General features: G+C 43.7%; 2 protein-coding genes across 2 annotated transcripts in view; both read left to right on the top strand.

Annotated features, from left to right (window-relative positions):
• Positions 1 to 19,492, top strand: part of oard1 (O-acyl-ADP-ribose deacylase 1) — a 91,051-nt gene that overhangs the window by 7,167 nt on the left and 64,392 nt on the right. The gene's annotated exons all lie outside the window — the stretch shown is intronic.
• The window catches only part of klhdc8b (kelch domain containing 8B), a 145,201-nt gene that overhangs the window by 93,350 nt on the left and 32,359 nt on the right, over positions 1 to 19,492 (top strand). The window contains exon 3 of the mRNA XM_073823674.1: positions 2,057 to 2,281. Coding sequence (XP_073679775.1) covers positions 2,057 to 2,281 — 225 coding nt within the window. The remainder of the gene's footprint in view (positions 1 to 2,056; positions 2,282 to 19,492) is intronic.

Genomic DNA, 19,492 nt, shown 5'->3' with positions numbered 1-19,492 from the left:
TTTAAAAAAAACATTAATAAATCAAGCATGTCTTTTATGTAAGTCACGTTACATGATTTTGCTGATTTGCATGTGAAATTAGGCTTTTATGGAGGAGTGAAAGCGCACCACTGGAGGGGAGTGGAATGGGGCGCAATAATCGTTTCATCTCCATTACTGTATTTTCATGATCGTTTGAAGCTGAAATCGAAACCGAATTTCGATTAATTGCACAGCCCTAGTATTGATGTTTTTCGGTGGGTGAAACAAGATACCTTCTGATGTTCATTCATGTTTATTTTGCTATTCGTTAGCCATCTGTTAGTTTGGTTGTTTGATGAAAAAGTGATGAAATATAGTTGCAATAAACGTGTTAAGAATGCATACAACTGTAGCAGCAGGACTTTTTTGTGTTTTTTTAATTGGTGGGCAGAGCTAAACAGAAATCAATGTTGATCTTCTTCTGTGGAGACGGTGCTTAATCTACCTACACCCTTAAACATAAAGGTGCTTTAAAAGGTTCTTCACAGCGATGCCATGGAAGAACCATTTTTGGTTCCACAAAGACCCATTCCTAAAAAAACATTTCTTTCTTACCTTTTTATAATCTGAAGAACCTTCTTTTGCCACAAAGAACCTTTTATGAAACAGAAAGGTTCTTCAGATGTTAAAGGTTCTTTATGAAACCATTCATGCAAAAAAGGTTCTTCTATGGCATCGTAAAGCACTTTTATTTTTAAGAGTGTATTACATCACATAAGAACATTCCAAAAGCTGTCGTTTTGGCAGACTGCCTTCAATATAAACTGTTAGATTAACAACAAAGTTTTGAGTTCTGAAACTTACGGAATGTTTTTTTTTTCTACAATGACCTCTTATATGTCAAAAGAGCAAGGCAATTTTGGTTTCTAAGTTCATCACCCATTTAAATGACAATGTCAAATGAAACGTTATGCTATTATTGTTATCAAATGAAGTGGAACGGACAGTGCATCCAGTCATATCATATAAGTGCCTACAAAAGGACATTTTTATTGGAAATTTTCAGATTGTTTTGTCTACCGTGACAATATTTCCAGGTTGTTTCGTCAGCTGAATGATTTCTCCCCAGATATTCAACAGTATGACATGAACTTCCATCCATCACAGCCTTATTTTCTTTCTCATCACATTAAACATCTTGTCTACTGTGACTAATGGATATTACTGTAGCTACGCACTCACAGAAGCTCAACTAACAGATTTGTTGTGTTGTCAATGAGAAGCACTCACTGTATCATCTTTCTGCAGTTATTCAATCTCAATAATAATAAGCTCCTCAGACATATCCAGCATATAAAAACAGCAAATACATCACATGCTCACACATGACCTAAAGGCATGAGGCACCAAATAAGAGAATTTGAGATATATATAAGATAATAGATCATTTAAAGATGAAATTGATCCCAGGACACTAGTTATTTCTAGAAACTGCTAGTTAATTTAGCAAATAATTACAGGTAACCCATTGAATTAAACATGAAATTTTAAAGTAACTACTCTGTTACCTCTACTAAGGCTATGAGTTTGCTTTGGATAAATGCATCTGCCAAATGCATTAATGTAACGCAATAAACAATTAGTCAACAACAGTGTGCGTTTTACTAAATGTGGTTTTCTATTTCATCATTACTTGTGTACGTGTTACCGTCTCCATAAGATGAATCATTTGTGCTGTAGTCAGAAGTGTCATGCACGTTCAAACCTTCATCTCATTTGTACACATCTGCTAAATGAATAAATGTAAATGAGTTTGTACGTTCAAGCCTGTGTATTGGCTGTAGATGTGCTGTTAGAGGCATATTTGTGTGTATGTGTGTGTGTGTTGTGTGTCAGAGACCCAATAATGGAATAGGCTGTCAGCTTGTCTGAGGAGACCAAAGCGTTGTCAGTGAGCCGTGACATGTGGTAATCGCACACACACTGGCTCCCAGCAGGGACAGACGTGACACACTGACTGAGTCCTATCAGAGAGATACACACACGCATACTTCATCTTAATCCTCCAACCCTCTTCTTATTTCTCCTCCGACAGGTGGGCGTCAGGGCAAGCTGCCAGTGACCGCATTCGAGGCCTTCGACCTTGAGATGAAGAGCTGGACGCGGTACCCATGCATCCCCAGCCGCAGAGCGTTCTCCTCATGCGCTGCCAGCGACAGGGCGTTTTTCAGCCTGGGGGGTCTTCAGCAGCCAGGACCCCACAACTTTTACTCCAGACCTCACTTCGTCTCCACTGTAGAGGAATTTGATTGTGACCAGGGTGAGCACTTCATCTCTTTTGCTGAATCTTTATTGACAAAACAACACACAAAAGAAATGTGACCGTTAGTATCTCAACTTATTACTCAGTGGAGTAAGAAATATAATGTACTCGGTTACTCTCATAACCTCGGTTCCCTCAGATATGGGAACGAGTATTAGGTCTGAAAGACGCTATGGGGAAAAGCGCCTTTTTCTCTGAGACTGAAGTATTTTCAATAACACAGTGTAACTGCACGGCCATTGGTTCGTGCAGTGAATAAAAAACGAACCAATGGCTCGGCAGCGGAGCTGCACGAGCGTATGGCGACGCTTCGCGCTAGATTCTGCCAAATGGGGCAGAGTAACTGGCTATATAAGCGTGCGTTTCGCCATAGGATCTCAGGTTACTTCGACTGAAGTGACGACTGAGTCGTGCGGCTACATAGCACGGCTAGCGACGCAGTACTCGTTCCCGTATCTGAGGAAACAGAGGTTACGAGAGTAACCGAGTACATTCCTTTACGATACTTCACTCGTACTGCGTCTGAAAGACGCTATGGGGAACCAGTACAATCCCGCCGTGCTATGATAGAGGAACGACTAATCATGGCCCTAGCATCTGAGGGCTAGTATGGGCCATCTTGCTCAATCAGGCTAAGCTAATAAGCATCCGTTCCAGAAAAATAGTAAGGTTTGGAACTCACACAGAGGGCCAAGACGTACCGTATACTAATTATGCACTGGTCACAGTTATCCATTCATGCAGAAAGGACCCGAGCCTGCAAGGCCGGGACATCTAGATTATAAAATCTAGCAAATGTGGACCGCAAGAGGTTTTGATATGTTTACGGTAGGAAATTTATAGAATATCTTCATGGAACATAATCTATACTTAATATCCTAATGATTTTTGGCATAAAAGAAAATTCCAATGTATTTTTGGCTCTTGCTACAAATATATCCATGCTACTTAGGACTAGTTTTGTGGTCCAGGGTCACATATTTAGATTTTGATTTCGAAAAGACACCAAATGAATGTAATTCAAAGACATAGTGGAAAGTGGAAACCATGAATAGGCAAAAATGCCTTTAGGTGTTGATATATTTAGTTTATTTCCATATCACTGAACAAGTCAAGCACAGGTCAGTTCACAGCAATGTGTTTCAATCATTGTTCAGTCTGTCATGAAATCATGGAACATGAAAGTAGTACTTAAAGCAGTCTTGACAACATTGTGGTCTCTTTTACATGGCTTCCTCTCGCTTTTGCTCTGATGCTGTGGTTGAAACCTCTGACAGCTCAGCTTCAATCTCTTCAGCCTCGCTATGTGACAGGCGGGAGAAAGATTGATGAGTTGTTGTGTTCACTGTACATACAGCACTGGAGGGGTGGAAATGTATTTGTTTCTCTCTCTATCTCACTCACTACACAAAAGGGGGAGTTCACTGGTATACAACATGCTCTCTAGGCGGATACCACCTATAAAGCCCTTGTGGAAACTGCTTAGTCAGTCCTCTGGCCTTATACAATGCATATATTTTTAATCCATTTCTCATGTCGGGGGAAGTCAACAGGGGCACACTGAATATTTATTCCCCTTTCTCTGAGCACAGGAAGTATAATTCAGCCATTGTGCACAGAATCCAGCAATATCAGCTTCACTTTACGCTGACTGGCCAATAGCCATTTTAAGAGAGTTTATGAGCCATTTAAAATGTCCTGGTGTCCTGAATAAAACAACAGCCTTCGGGTGATATATAATTTAAGTCAATCTTCAAGGCGTAGTTAGTAATTTGTATAAAGGATATGATATAAATCTGAGAAAAAACATCATATTCGTTCATGCCATTGAACACATTAATTCAGAACTCTGAACGCTTATTTAATATTCACATTGATCTAACAAAAAAAGTCTGGGGAACATTTAAATTATGGGATACAAAATTTAAATTAGGTTTAGGATTTTGGAGTTTCACTAAAACTATTATGCTAATAATATAATATTTGTTAGCATAATTATTCATTTTTTATATTATTATTTATATTTTAGTATTATTTTATTACACTTATTTAATATTCACATTGATCTGACATACAAAAGTCAGAGACCACATTAAAAATATGGGCTTTAGAATCTAATTTAGGTTTTAGGATTTTGAACAGTGTCACTAAAAATATTGTGCTGATACTAAAATTTGTAATATTTATTATCATTGTAATTATTTTTAGTACACTGTAAAAAGTTTTTACCAGCTTCAACTTAAAAACTTTAAGTTTAGCAGTTTAGCAGCTGCCTTAAAATTTAAAAAAGTTAAATCAACTTAAGTCATTTCAACTCACAAGTTAAATCAACTCATTTTTATTGTATTAAGTTAAAATGACTTGTAGTTTTAAGCTGATTTAACTTAAATTTTTAAGGCAGCTGCTGAACTTAAGTTTTTAAGTTGAAACTGGTGAAAACTTTTTACAGTGTAGCAGTAGCATTTTAGTATTATTTTTAGATTTATTTTTTTGGTATTTGTTTATTTATTCATTTTATTACTAGTAATACTTTTTTTTATAATTGTCTGGTAACACTTTACAATAAGGTTCCATTAGTTCATTTTGCTTAATGTATTAACTAACATGAACAAACAGTGATCAGTACATTTATTACAGTATTTATTAATCTTTGTTAATGTTAGTTAATAAGACTACAGTCATTTATTGGTAGTTCATGTTAATTCACAGTGCATTAACTAATGTTAACAAGTACAATGTTTGATTTTAATAATGTATTAGTAAATGTTGTTATTAACATTAAGATTAATAAATTCCATAGAAGTATTGTTCTTTCTTAGTTCATGTTAACTAAACCTTATTGTAAAGTGTTACCAATTTTCTTTTAAATCAGTTTAATAGTAAAATAAATAGCAATAAATTAATGTTTCTGTGGCATTTAAAACATGCAAAATAGAAGCATTTTTACAAATGCACTCAAACTCTTGGTCCCCGCTGTGTATGTTCTTCTGTGTTGGTTTTCTCCAGCCTTGTTGCCATTTAATTAAACTGTAATTCTCTGTTATGTTTGAACCTTTTATCCCAAGAGTACCACTCATGGAGCTTTTAATTGCGCTAACAAAAATAAGAGTGTTCTCTCATCTTCATGTAAATAACCAAACCCCAACGGGCCACTGGCCCTTATCACAAAGATATGTGTTATTGGCTTTTTCATCTTCTGTAGCTTTCCCTTCTTATTCCCTTTGCGTTTGCCGGCATTTATATGTGTTTACGCGTTTGTCAGACTCCTGGACAATCTCCAACGCAGAATGAAGTCTGATCGCTCCTCCTGATATAAAGGTCATTCTGACTGACCTTAAATTATATTTCTGCCTACCTATATATTAAACCTCTGCTACACGAATGTCTCTATCCATTACCCTCAGCCAAAGGGACAAATAGAGAAGGATAGAAGGGAAAAAAATCAATAAGAAAATAAAAAGGTTTCTGGATGTTTAAACACCAAGCCACCTTTTATATCCTCCATGCTTTTATTGAGTTACATAAAAAGAAGCTGGAAGTGACACGAGTAGAACAGGTTGTAACCTGCTCAGTTTTACCTTTTAATCAGATGCGCTTGCATTTAAATGCCGTGGTTGTGTGCTCTGATTCTATGAGGTGTAAGTGTGTGAAAGAAAGGCTGTGTGTGTTGGCCTATAGACATGCGTGTACGGGTTAATGGAGGCTAGCGCAAGTCCTCCTTGTGTAAGTGGCAATCTCTAATTCCATTATCACTTTACCTATTACTGTAGAGGCCGTAGAGAAAAGCCGCCCAGTGTAATTACCAGCCCACGTTTACAGGCCATATCCTCAATTACACATTACTGCTCTCTAATCTGCCCATTCAACACACGTCGGACTACATGCGTGTGCTTGTGTGTATTTATGAGTCGTCCTGCATTACAATGCAAAAGACAAAGTCTTGTGCACCGTGATTTGCATTTTGTACTGTTGCATTGATATCAGTGTATCAAAGGATAATGTGCAGTCAGCCGGTCATTAGCACAAAATAATATGAGAATAAAGGGCTGGTAGACGAAGTGTTAAAGTAGCACAGCTAGGAAATCAGTTTCCTGGAGCAGAGGTCATCTTTATAGTTTAATGGTCATTGTATTGTAATTTGATTGCCGGATGTTGCCATTGACCAATCAGAGTAAAATATTCCAGAGGATTGTTGGTTATTGAAATTCACCAGGGCCAGATTCATTAAATTAGTGTGTTGTATTACCTTGTAAAAGCCTGGGTTTTTAAATGAAGTGATTAAATAAAATGACTTTTTCTCTTTTTTATGTAAAGTATCTTATTCACAGAAATCTTGGTTCAGTTACTGTGAAACTATTAATGTCGGCAGAAGGCATTTTAAACCATTTCCACCCTATGCATATAATCAAATACTCACTCTCATGTTGTTACAAACCCGTAGGACCTTTGTTCATATTTGTTCATATTATACAAAACCTCGATTGCTCTATAAAACTAGCCCAAAAGTAGCACAATTGTGTTTCGAGAGGGGGTTCCCGGGTAAAAATCGTCTTCTGGGGAGTAAAATACATGTTTTTTGGTGGGATTCCCCTGGTAACTTTAGCATTCCAGGGGCTAAATATTACGTTAATGGGGTCGCTTCAACCCGCGGAAATGAAAAACAACCCGCAGCAACAGTGTTAAAGTCACCCAATTCTATGGTAAAACCTGCATGTGACATCAGTGGTTCAACCATAATATTACAAAGCTACAAGAATACTTTTTGTGCGCAAAGAAAACAAAAATAATGACTTCATTTATGATATAGATTGTCCATCTCTCTTAGGCTGTGTTTACATTAGTATGTTTTCATTTTAAATGCTTAACTTTTGTTACGGTTACACCTGTCGTTTACACTTCTTAAACATTTTCGACCTTTGAAAATGGAGACGCTTTTAAAAACGCTTTTACCTTTAGATTGAAACGTCTAGGTTACGTAGGTAACCCTCGTTCCCTGACGGAGGGAACGGAGACGTTACATGGGAATTCGCTTAGAATCCAATCATCTCTGAGCCTTATACAAAAGGCCAATGAAAATTGGCGAGTGGCATTTGCATGACGCGCCATGCCCCAGTACATACGGGTATAAATAGCGACGTCATGCGCCAGTCAGACAGGTTCTTCGCTGAGGAGCCGGGTTGAGCCGGCGTCAGCGCGACGACAGGGACGTGGCAGGGGATGTAACGTCTCCGTTCCCTCCTTCAGGGAACGAGGGTTACCTACGTAACCTAGACGTTCCCCTTCAGTCGAATCACTTCGACGTTACATGGGAACTGACCCTATGGAACAAGCCACGTCCCTGCGCCGCGTTACGCAACGACCACGTGCCGGCAGGCGGACGTGTCAACAGGCGGACGTTAACGTAACCTTCCCAACGCCCTGGGGCCCGGGAAGGGGGGTCCCCAGGGATGCCAGAAACTGAAGCAGGGGTTGGGGGGGCGGAGACATGAATTCTGTTCATGTGAAAAATAAGAAATTCAATATATCCATAAGGAGTTTAGGGATATACGAGGAAAACAGAGGCCTTCTGGTTGGCCCCTGGAGAAAATAAAAAGATAGCCACAGCCTGCGGGGCGAAGGAGACCCGGCAGGAGCGCAGTCAAGAGCTACTCCGCATCTAGCCCAGACTGCGGGGCATGGAGGACCCAGGTTCGCCGGAGGGAACATACTGGGAGATAGCGCACGGATCCACGAGGAATGGCGCAGCAAGCCGACACTAGCCGTCCTCTCGGTCACCTGTCAGAACTCGGGAGGAAACGGCCTCTAAGCGAAGGTTGTAAAACCTGGCGAAGGTATTCGGTGTCGCCCAGCCGGCAGCTCTGCAGATGTCCGCTAATGAGGCGCCATGTGCCAACGCATAGGAAGATGCAACACTCCGTGTGGAGTGGGCATGCAAACCTAAGGGGCAAGGCTCTCCCTGGTATAAGTAGGACAGGGAGATGGCTTCTACCACCCAATGCGCCAACCTCTGCTTGGAGACAGCATTTCCTTTCTGCTGACCTCCGAAGCAGACAAAGAGCTGCTCAGTGCGTCTGAAGTGCCGAGTGCGGTCTACGTAAGTGCGCAGAGCACGGACTGGACACAACGATGCTATAGCTGGGTCTGCCTCCTCCAAGGGCAGAGCTTGCAGGTTCACCACCTGATCGCGGAAAGGCGTGGTGGGAACCTTGGGCACATAACCGGGCCGGGGTCTCAGGATGACGTGAGAATCGCCGGGCCCGAACTCAAGGCACGCTTCGTCGACAGAGAAAGCTTGTAGATCCCCCACCCTCTTGATGGAGGCCAACGCGGTCAGGAGCGCTGTCTTTAAGGACAGAAATTTAAGCTCGACTGAGGCGAGGGGCTCAAAGGGAGGTCCCCGCAGGCCCTGGAGGGCGACGGAGAGGTCCCAAGAGGGTACGAGGCGCGGTCTGGGAGGGTTAATCCTCCTAGCGCCTCTGAGGAATCTCACGACCAGAGGGTGCTTACCTAGGGATGATCCATCCACTGCATCGTGATGTGCGGCGATAGCGGCAACATACACTTTGAGAGTCGAAGGGGACAGCCTGCGCTCCAACTTCTCTTGCAGGAAGGAAAGCACTACTGCAATCGTGCATCTCTGTGGGTCTTGTCCTCGTGAGGAACACCAGTCGACGAACAGACCCCACCTCAGTGCGTACGCCTGCCTTGTAGAGGGGGCTCGGGACTGAGTGATGGTCTCTATCACGGCCTGAGGAAGGCCGGCGAGGTCTGTAGCGTCCCGTCCAGGAGCCAGACGTGCAGGTTCCATAGATCGGGACGCGGGTGCCAGATTGTGCCCATCCCCTGAGAAAGAAGGTCCTTCCTCAAGGGAATTTTCCAGGGAGGGGCTGCCGCGAGGGAAATGAGTTCTGGGAACCAGGTCCTGGCAGGCCAGTATGGGGCGACCAGGAGAACCTGCTCCTCGTCCTCCCTGATCTTGCACAGGGTCTGTGCAAGGAGGCTCACTGGGGGGAAGGCGTACTTGGGCCCCGGAGGCCAGCTGTGAGCCAGAGCGTCCCTGCCGAGGGATACCTCGTTGAGGGAGAAGAACTGCTGGCAGTGGGAGGATTCGGGGGAGGCAAACAGATCTATCTGGGCCTCCCCGAAATGGCTCCAAATCAGCTGGACAGTCTCGGGGTGGAGTCGCCATTCTCCAGGGAGGGTGGACTGCCGTGAGAGCTGATCGGCTGCACGGTTGAGTTCCCCCGGAATGTGAATGGCTCGTAGCGATCTCAGCCACGTTTGACTCCAGAGGAGCAGACGGCGGGCGAGTTGTGACAAGCGACGGGAGCGGAGGCCGCCCTGGCGGTTGATGTAGGCCACAGTCGCAGTGCTGTCGGTACACACAAGCACGTGCTTCTGACGCAACGTCGGTCGGAAGCGACGAAGGGCCAGAAGCACAGCCAACAACTCGAGGCAATTGATGTGCCACTGCAGTCGAGGTCTTGTCCAGGAGCCCGAAGCTGCTTGCCCGTTGCACACAGCACCCCAACCTGTGGTGGAGGCATCCGTGTAAACCACGATGTGCCTGGACACCTGCCCCAGGGGTACTCCGGCCTGGAGAAAGGCAGGGTCTGACCACGGGCTGAATAGGCGGCGACACTGCGGGGAAACGCCAATCCGGAGTGTGCCACGGTGCCATGCCCGTCTCGGGACTCGGTCGTGTAGCCAGTGCTGAAGCGGTCTCATATGAAGCAAGCCCAGCGGCGTGACCGCGGCCGCAGCTGCCATATGCCCCAGGAGCCTCTGAAAAGTTTTTAGAGGAACCGCTGTCTTGTGCCTGAATAAATCTAGACATCTCAGCACCGACTGAGCGCGCTCGTTGGTGAGACGGGCTGTCATGGAGACCGAGTCCAGCTCCACACCGAGAAAAGAGATCCTCTGCACTGGGGAGAGTTTGCTCTTTTCTCGGTTGACCTGAAGGCCCAGGCGGCTGAGGTGCTGAAGCACCAGGTCCCTCTGGTCGCATAGCACCTCTCGAGAGTGGGCTATCAGAAGCCAGTCGTCGAGATAGTTGAGGATGCGGAAACCTGACAGCCAAAGAGGGGCCAGGGCCGCTTCCGCAACCTTGGTGAAAACGCGAGGAGAGAGGGACAGGCCGAATGGGAGAACTTTGTACTGGTATGCTCGACCCTCGAACGCAAACCGAAGAAAGGGCCTGTGGCGAGGAAGAATCGAGACATGGAAGTACGCGTCCTTCAGGTCGATGGCTGCAAACCAATCCTGGGGACGAATGCATGAGAGCATGCGCTTCGTCGTAAGCATCTTGAACGGCAGCCTGAGAAGGGACCGATTCAGGACTCTGAGATCCAGGATGGGTCTTAACCCACCACTCTTTTTGGGCACGATGAAGTAGGGACTGTAAAACCCTGACCTCATCTCGGCTGGAGGGACAAGCTCGATCGCATCCTGTCAAGGGAACGTTGACCGACGTGACCGTGGTGGGGCAGCCTAGGGGGGGAACGGGGAGGGGAGACAAGCTGCTCTGAGCAGGGCCTACCTTCTTCCCAGGTTCCCGCGCTGGCGACAGACAGCTCCGTATCCGGCTCCGAGAGGGCATCCTGGTGCCGCCCGGAACGGGAACACGGGGCCGAGGCCCCGGAGGTGAAGGAAATTGCTCTTTTATTGAAGTTGTGGGTACCGCCGACCCGTGGGCCGGCGGCGACGTTAAAGTACACAACAACCCCCGGCCCTCCACCGGGAGCGGGGACGCAGATGTTTTCGCCCCCTGAAGAACAAACTTCTCCACCTCCGGGTTGCCCGCGTCAGGGACGTTTCGCGGCTCCCCGGGAACCAATCATCCAGCCTAGAAGGATCGGCCGGGGGCGCCTGGGGCACCTCCAAACCGATCCCCCTGGCGGCCCGGAGAAGCATAGTCGACAGCTCGACGTCCACCTCAGACGGAGCGGCCACCTCAGCAGGGGGTCGCGCCGCCGAAGCGTCCGCCTCACCGACCGACTCTCCCTCTGATGCTGCGATCGACATCTCATCCTCCGCAGGAGCACCGAAGGAGACGCTCAGCCCGCTGGGCGGGGAAGCGTACTGCTCCGGGAACTCGACGGGACCACGCTGTGTGACAGAAGACCGCAGGGCTTTCTGGGCCGGCGGTGCGTTCTGCACGGTGACTGTTAAGTCCCCCCCGCGCCTGGCCGCGGTGGCCGAAAAGCATTGACGGCTTAACGACGGACCGCGGGAGGAAGACGGGGGGAGCCGCCTCGCGAACGAGCGGCGGGACTTCAGCGTGGTCATGGTCATGCATTCGCAATGAATGCATTCACCATCCATGAACGCTGCCTCAGCGTGCTCACTCCCCAAACACGTGAGGCAGTGATCATGTCCGTCCGCAGGAGGGAGGAAACTACCGCATCCTGAAGCGCACGGCCGAAAAGCCATTCTGAAAAGAACGTCTTTTTCGGCCGTGAGAAATTGCTCTTTTAGCTCCCGGTCTGCCCAGGGAAAAAGCCGCGGGGCGGCTGTGCACTCAACGGGACTCTCTCGCTGGTAAGCAGAGCGGCTGTAGTGGCCGTGAAAATGGCAGCCCGCAGGAGATCGCTGACGGCTGCAGAACGATAAGCTCTTTTAGTTTGCAGCACGTCAGAAGAGAGAGCAGGAACTCTGGAAGAACTCTTGTAGAATTGTAGAATTGTAGACTCTTAGCAGAGAGAAACAGCAGGCTCAACATTCAGACGGATCTGAAGCGAAGAAGCTGTCTGACTGGCGCATGACGTCGCTATTTATACCCGTATGTACGGGGCGTGGCGCGTCATGCAAATGCCACTCGCCAATTTTCATTGGCCTTTTGTATAAGGCTCAGAGATGATTGGATTCTAAGCGAATTCCCATGTAACGTCGAAGTGATTCGACTGAAGGGAAACTACCTATACAGTACATATGGTTGTACCTGCACGAATGGTCATATGATATGCGTTTTCGGTTGTGTAGTGTAGACGGAGAAAGTTTCTAAAACGCAGTGAAAACATGTGTAGACTAGGATCATTTTCATTTTTAAAAAGCAATGTAAACAGGGCCTTAATTAATCAACTATATAAAAGTAAGTTTGAAGCACTTATATCACATTGACTATTTTAACGATGTCCTTATTTTTACTCTTCAACATGGTAGTTGTGTTGCTGCCTATAGGGTCAGAAATTCATCAAAAACAAATAGGCTCTTAGATTTCATCAAAAATATCTTAATTTGTGTTCCAAAGATGAAGGTCTTACAGGTTTGGAATGACATGAGGGTGAGTAATTGATGACAGAATTTTCTATTTTGGGTCAACTATCCCTATAATAGTTTCTGTTGATCATGGCAGCAGAAATTCATCAAATGTTCAAATTATGCCAAAAAGTGACCAGACATATCCAGACGAACACTTTTAACATTTTTAGCATGTCGAACGTTGCTTGATTTGCATGGACTGGGTGCTAAAAGTATACATTATATAGTTGTAATTTTATTTTTAAGTTATAGCAATTTTATGTTTTCATCATTTTTACCTGGACCCCTGGGTATTAAGACTTGTATGGCTTAATATATAATGTAAATGACATCTCTTACTGAAATATGTGGTAGAAAACCCATGAAAGATTTATGTTATTTAAAAAATCCACATCGTTTTATACGTTTTGGACTATGGGGCCGCCATTATTTCAATGACGTAAAATGGTTGCACTCAATGAACTACTGGCACTACCTGTCGCTATTTTTACCACAACACAACTTAGAAATCAAAATACTGTTATGATGCCACTGTCATGCTGGAGACGAGGAACGGACAAACGACGACGTGAAATAAATGAAAAGACTTTAATAATCCACAGCGATGAACAGGAAACACAGGAGCACAGGGTAGCAACAACAACGTCCGACAAACAGTAGAGCACAGACACCAACTTATAAAGACATACTCATTAACAAAGACAGGTGTAGGGAATAACGCTGATGAGGGGAGGAACCAAAACACACAGCGCCGACAAACAGGGAAAACAGACTGAACAAAGTCTTAGGGGGGGCTTCGGCGGAGGACGGACTCCCAGGATGAGGGCGATCAATGGGTGGATCATCCAGGGTGGAGACAGAACACCGTCGCGGGCATTGTGGCCGGCTCTCGCACCTGGTCCAACAGCTCGTGCAGCTCTGGCTCGGCGGCGAACAACAGCTCTGTCGCTCTTGGTGATGGCTCGATGGTCGCGACGGGCTTAGGCTCTCTGTCGTCGCTGGGCTCTGGCTCGTATCCCGTATGTCGGGGTGATGGCTGGCTGGGCTCTGGGTCCGGAGTAGAGTGGTTCTCCAAGGAACAGGCACGAAACACAGGAAAACAGGGTAGCAACAACAACGTCCGACAAACAGTAGAGCACAGACACCAACTTATAAAGACATACTTAATAACAAAGACAGGTATAGGGAATAACACTGATGAGGGGAGGAACCAAAACACACAGTACAGCGGGGGGAGACACTGGGAGAAACCAACTAGGATAGTCCAGGGGTGTGACAGCCACATTGTGTGAATTTTGGTTGTAATTTTCAGTTGAAGGGCAACAAGAGAAGCGATGTAAATCTTTATTGCTTTCCTAGCAATAAGAAGAGGAGAAAGAATGTGGGTGAATAAAACTTCCTAAAGACCTGCGTCTTTGCTCTCTACACTTCAGCCCTGATACCTTTGGGGTTTTTAGTACATCACAACTACTGAAAGAGCTTACAAATGGCAGAAACAAGTAATGCTAGATGCCATCCTGGCAGGATGTAAACATGTCGACGCTTGTCATGATGCCGCAAACACTGAAGGAGTTTCTCAGTGTGGATTTAACTCGATATCCAAGTGCATTTAGACTACTTGTGGGGGAAAATCATTTGGTACTACATTTGGTTTAAGCCTATGCTCATATCCATCACCACCTTTAAGCTGTGATCATCATATCAATATTTTATTTTCCGAGTTGTGTTGCGGTAAGTAAGTAGCAACAGGTAGCTCCAGTAGCTCACAGAGTTAATGTGACGATGAGTCAGAGGCAGGCGGATCCATTTGCAGCATGTTTATTGACGTATGAGTGATACAAACAAACAGTAAACAACAATCGTAATCCAGGTCAGGCAGAATGATCGGGGCAGGCGGCTAGAATCAAAGTCCGAAAGACAGGCAGAATGGTCGGGGCTGGCGGCTAGAGTCAAACACGAGTAAACAGTCCAATCGATAACAAGGAAAACAACACAAGGAAAACGCTCAGAGTTGATCACCGTGGCAAACCAAAACTTCGTGAGGAACAGACATGAAGACGGCCATTATAAAGGAAGTGGGTAACGAGCTACAGGTGAAGGGTCAATCCAAGGCATGGGGCACATGGGAAATGGAGTCCGAATTGACAGGTTAGTACTCGGGTGAAGGCTCCTTCTGATGGTGCGGGAGAGACGTTACGGGAGGCTCACTCATAACAGTTAACAATAGTTAACAATAACAACACCAGTTATTCTCAGTGTCACAGAATGAGAAACAACTTGATTCTGATCCTGGCCTTTTCACCTGAAAATTTTCTCTTTCCTTTTGCTCGTAGCAGATGTGTTCAGTTTGAGAGCTGGATAGAGTATAATTTCTCTTAGTAGTCTATGGTGGAACTTCAGTGCAGGTCTGGGTCTGACAGGAATCTCTCCCTCAAGCATCCTCAGAGCTGAGCCACATAAAAGAGCGAGCAGAGGCTTGTTAGAGAGGAATCATTAGTATGAGCATCCTCTCTCCGCTTACTATCTGTTCCTCAGCTCTCCTCTTCAGCATGGAGAACCGTTGTTTTTTATTACTTTGTTATAATCGGTTATTTAGTGTATTGTTCAGCAGTGAATTATTTTGCTTTAAACCTTTCCTTTAAACTTCCCAGAGCTTTGCCTTCCTAATCGCTTCTGCTTATCGTATTCAACTCCTTTGTTCATTCAAAAATAAAACATTTACATAATTAAATTCAGGAAGCTTTTCATTCAATTAAATCAGAGTAAGCCTTCTCAGCAAAAAAATAAATAGTTTGAATGGATTTGGTCTAGTAGTCTTTTTGTTCAAAATAATTTAGTTATGCTTACTAAATGCAGTGAAAACGAGAAGGACTGAAAGGGATTTGAACTCAGGTTGCTGCACATACTGTATGCACCACCGCACCACTGTCTGTGGTTCTCTGATGAATCACTCTGCTTTAACACATTTTAATACTTTTCTAGTTTTTGGGTTTTCACCAAAAATGAGCTTTTACAGGTCTTTTTTCCGATGTGTGGATATGCGGTCAATATGGTGGTTTAATATATTAGTCAGATGGCTGTTTGTATTTCGTATCACATTTCTTGGCCAGAATTAATTGGCTTTGAAACTACATTGATTGCTTATTAAAATGTTGCAGAATTGTGCTGCTATGGCTCATTTTAATGAGTACAGTTGTGGGATTAAGAATCTGTTTACGATATGATGATCCTAGGTTCTGACATAGCATCACAGGAAAATCTAAAGTGAAGTACATTGTATTTAGCTTCTAGAGGTACAGATGATGACATTCTAAGAAGATCAAATTAGGCAGCCCAGGTGTCTGAGACATTAACCTTTCTGTTCTCAAGGTACAGCTATGCTTTTGTCTATATGATAATGTGAATGTATGGGCAATACTGTCAGACTGACTGGATTAGCACCTATGCCTTTGAATGACACTGTTATGATAATGAGATCAGGGCTGGGGGAACTCCGGTAACGGGTTGATTCCTGTTCTGCATTTGCATGCTTTGTTTAGATTCTCCACCTCTATGTATCCCTCCCCCTTGGAAATGTATATAAACTATAATGTATCTGACTTAGTCAGACGACTTTTGATGACTGCAGCGACGCACAGCTAGTATCTCAATAAAGAGAAACTTCTGCTTCAAGATATCCAAACGTCTCCTGGTCTCGAAGAAAAAAGTTCACAACACAGTCTATTTTGTGAGTGTTGTTGGGTTTTTTTCAACACTTTTCTCAGTCTGTCTTTACACAATTTTCCTCCCTTATCTGTCTTTTCCTTTCATCCCACTTATTGACTTTGGTTTTCAGAGTTCATCAGTGTAATCGGCAGACACCGGAGGAGCTGTGTCTCAGCGTTATTTGCTGAAAACTTCTGCCTGTTTGGCTCATTACTCTTCCATGTGGCTTACAAATCTCCTCAAGCCTTCTCAATCCCACAAGTGTCTTTGAGGGCAGTGCTCGACCCCTTACAGCTCAGTGCTCTGCTCTGCTGAGAGGCCCATTTTAGCTTCAAACCAGTATATCAGACAAATTATACAGGATAGAATATTCTTCATCTACGTCTTGGATGGATTATAGACTGAGGCTGTGCTCGCAGTGTACACAGGCATTTCCTGGCATTTCTTTTTCAGACATTCAAAAGCATTTTTTTTGTGTGAATTCCATCCGAATACAAGCAGGATAATGCAATATGTATGACAGCTATTGCATGTTTAATCTGTTGGGATTTGTCAGGCTGCATTATGAACTAACTTTACAAATGGCTTTTTAGTTTAATATCAAAGCAAATCTTTTTCTTAAGTACTGCTGAATTTTGAAGTTTCTTACCATTTACCCTCAGGTTTTAACCCTTTCACAGGTGATTTTAAAATATTTTATCTGACCCCAAAGAGTGAGTTTTTTTAGGAGACCGTTATTTTAGAATGTTTCGCATTACTGTTTCCATGGCGACGCGTCATGTGACAGACCGCAGCCACAATAGCACTGTAAGACACATGGATCGCTTTTATTTAGTTTTTCCTTTTTTTATTATTAATATTCACAAGCATGCTCACTATATTATGAAATATCTGATATTCCGATTTCGAAATATGTGCAACTAAATGTATTTAAAAGTTGGAACACTTTTATAATGACCGCGTTAGTTGATCTATACCGGGTGATGGGTGCCGCCATGTTTGTTCGCGCTAAATCCGAGTTTTGGGATTTACAACACGCAAATTCATCCTCTCCTCCCGAAAGACATTAAAGTAAGTCTCTGGTGAGCTGGGAGAAGAAGAGAGTAAACTTTATAGTTACCTACATAATCTGTATAGGCTATGATATCAATAAAATATGTTGTCAGAATATATTTGTAAGGATCATTATTGCCACTTCCATAGACATCAGTGTGTATTTTACAAACTATAAATGTATGGATTTGCTCGTACGTATGTGTATTTAAATGTCTGAAACCTAAAATAAGCTTTATATGGTTGAAAACACTGAATAGTTGTGATAATATGGCAAGCGCTCAACGCGTCCGATCTGGCTCAGCGCCAGCCAAAGTGCCAAAACCGATTTGAATTCAGCAGTTAATCACGTGATGCGGCGAACGTTCGAATCACACCGGTATGATCGTACGCTCCAGGGACCAGCCAAGACAAATCAAATTGATCGTATGTTCTAAAGGGTTAATTAACAAACAAAATTACCTTTAAAGGCATAGTTCCCAAAAAAATTAAAACACCTGTGTTAAAACCTGTGAGACTTTCTGTATTCATCAGAACACAAGAAATAAAGAGGAAATTTTGAAGAATGTACTTCTCACTCTTTTACATACAGTTGCAGTCGAAAGTGTACAAAAACCTTGCAGAATCTGCAAAATTTTAATTATTTTACCAAAATTAAAGTGATCATACAAAATGCATGTTATTTTTAATTTAGTACTGACTTGAGTAAGGTATTTCACATAAAAGATGTTTACATTTAGTCTACAAAACAAATAGTTGAATTTATAAAAATTACCCTGTTCAAAAATTTACATACACTTGATTCTTGAAACTGTGTGGTTACCTGAATGATCTTGATTTTTGTTTGTTTGTTTGTTTAGTGATAGTTGTTTATGAGTCCCTTGTTTGTCCTGAACAGTTAAACTGCCTGCTGTTCTTCAGAAAAATCCATCAGGTTCCACAAATTCTTCGTTTTTTCAGCATTTGTGTATTTGAACTCTTTCCAACAATGATTGTATGATTTTGAGATCCATCTTTTCAGTGCTAATTATTGCAAATATTACATTATGTGTATTGCAAATATTTAATTTTTTACACGTTTGTGTCACATATAATTTGTGTCACATTTAATGTATACATGTATATTTTGCATTTTAAAATCTGTTAAACTTTATACCAGTTATATAACAGATATTCTGTTCATTTCATAAGAAGGTCCCACAAATTCTTTGTTTTCCAGCATTTTTGTGTATTTGAACCCTTTCCAGCAATGACTGTATAATTCTGAGATCCATCTCCCATTTTCACACTGAGGACAACTGAGGGACTTGTATGCAACTATTACAGAAGGTTCAAACGCTCACTGATGCTCCAGAAGGAAAAACGATGCATTAAAAGCCAGGGGGTGAAATAAATACAATTTTGTTCTGTTCCTCGCACAAAGCTATTTTATGTCTTGTAATGTAGTGTACAAGTCATATGGACCACATTAATGACAATTCTGTGGTATTTTCTTTACACTTGACAACCCAGACACTCATTCACTTTCATTATATGGCCAGTACATCCTTCAAAAAGATCTACACTAATCAAATGTGACTCTGGACCACTATGTCAGGGGTGCGTGCAGGAGTAGACGAGACGATAGACAACATTTACAAAGTACAATATATTTAATATAAATCTCCGAATGGAACAAGGCAGGAACATTCACACACGTCTTTTACACAAAAGGACCGACAAAGAACTGAACTCAGACACAGACTCTTAAAGACAGACTAATGATCAAACACAGGTGACACAGATGACTAATAATTACAAGGACAGGTGCAGGGAATCACAATGACGAAGGGCTAAACCAAAAGACAGATCAACGGGGGGGGAAGACAAATGGGAGAAACCAATGACAAGACAGACAGAACTGTGACATTACGCCCCCCTCCGGAAAGGCGCGTCCTCGCGCCGTGGAAAAAAGAAAAAACGAGAGGGGCGAAAAAACCAGGAAACCAGAGTCAATGAAGGAGGGGGTTCCGGCGGAGGACGCAACCCCCGGAGGAGGACCAGAACAAAAGTCCAAAGGGCAAAAAAGACAGTCCATGGGGGCGACGACGGAGGGAGGAGCCAGGGAAGACACAGGAGGGACCTGAAGCAGGAGAGCAGGACCCAGATCGCAGCCAGGATGACGGCCCACGGAGGAGCCGACGGAGGGAG

This window comes from Garra rufa, chromosome 18, assembly GCF_049309525.1.
Source record: "Garra rufa chromosome 18, GarRuf1.0, whole genome shotgun sequence".
Classification (NCBI taxonomy): domain Eukaryota; kingdom Metazoa; phylum Chordata; class Actinopteri; order Cypriniformes; family Cyprinidae; genus Garra; species Garra rufa.
This window is presented reverse-complemented; position numbering and strand designations above follow the sequence as displayed.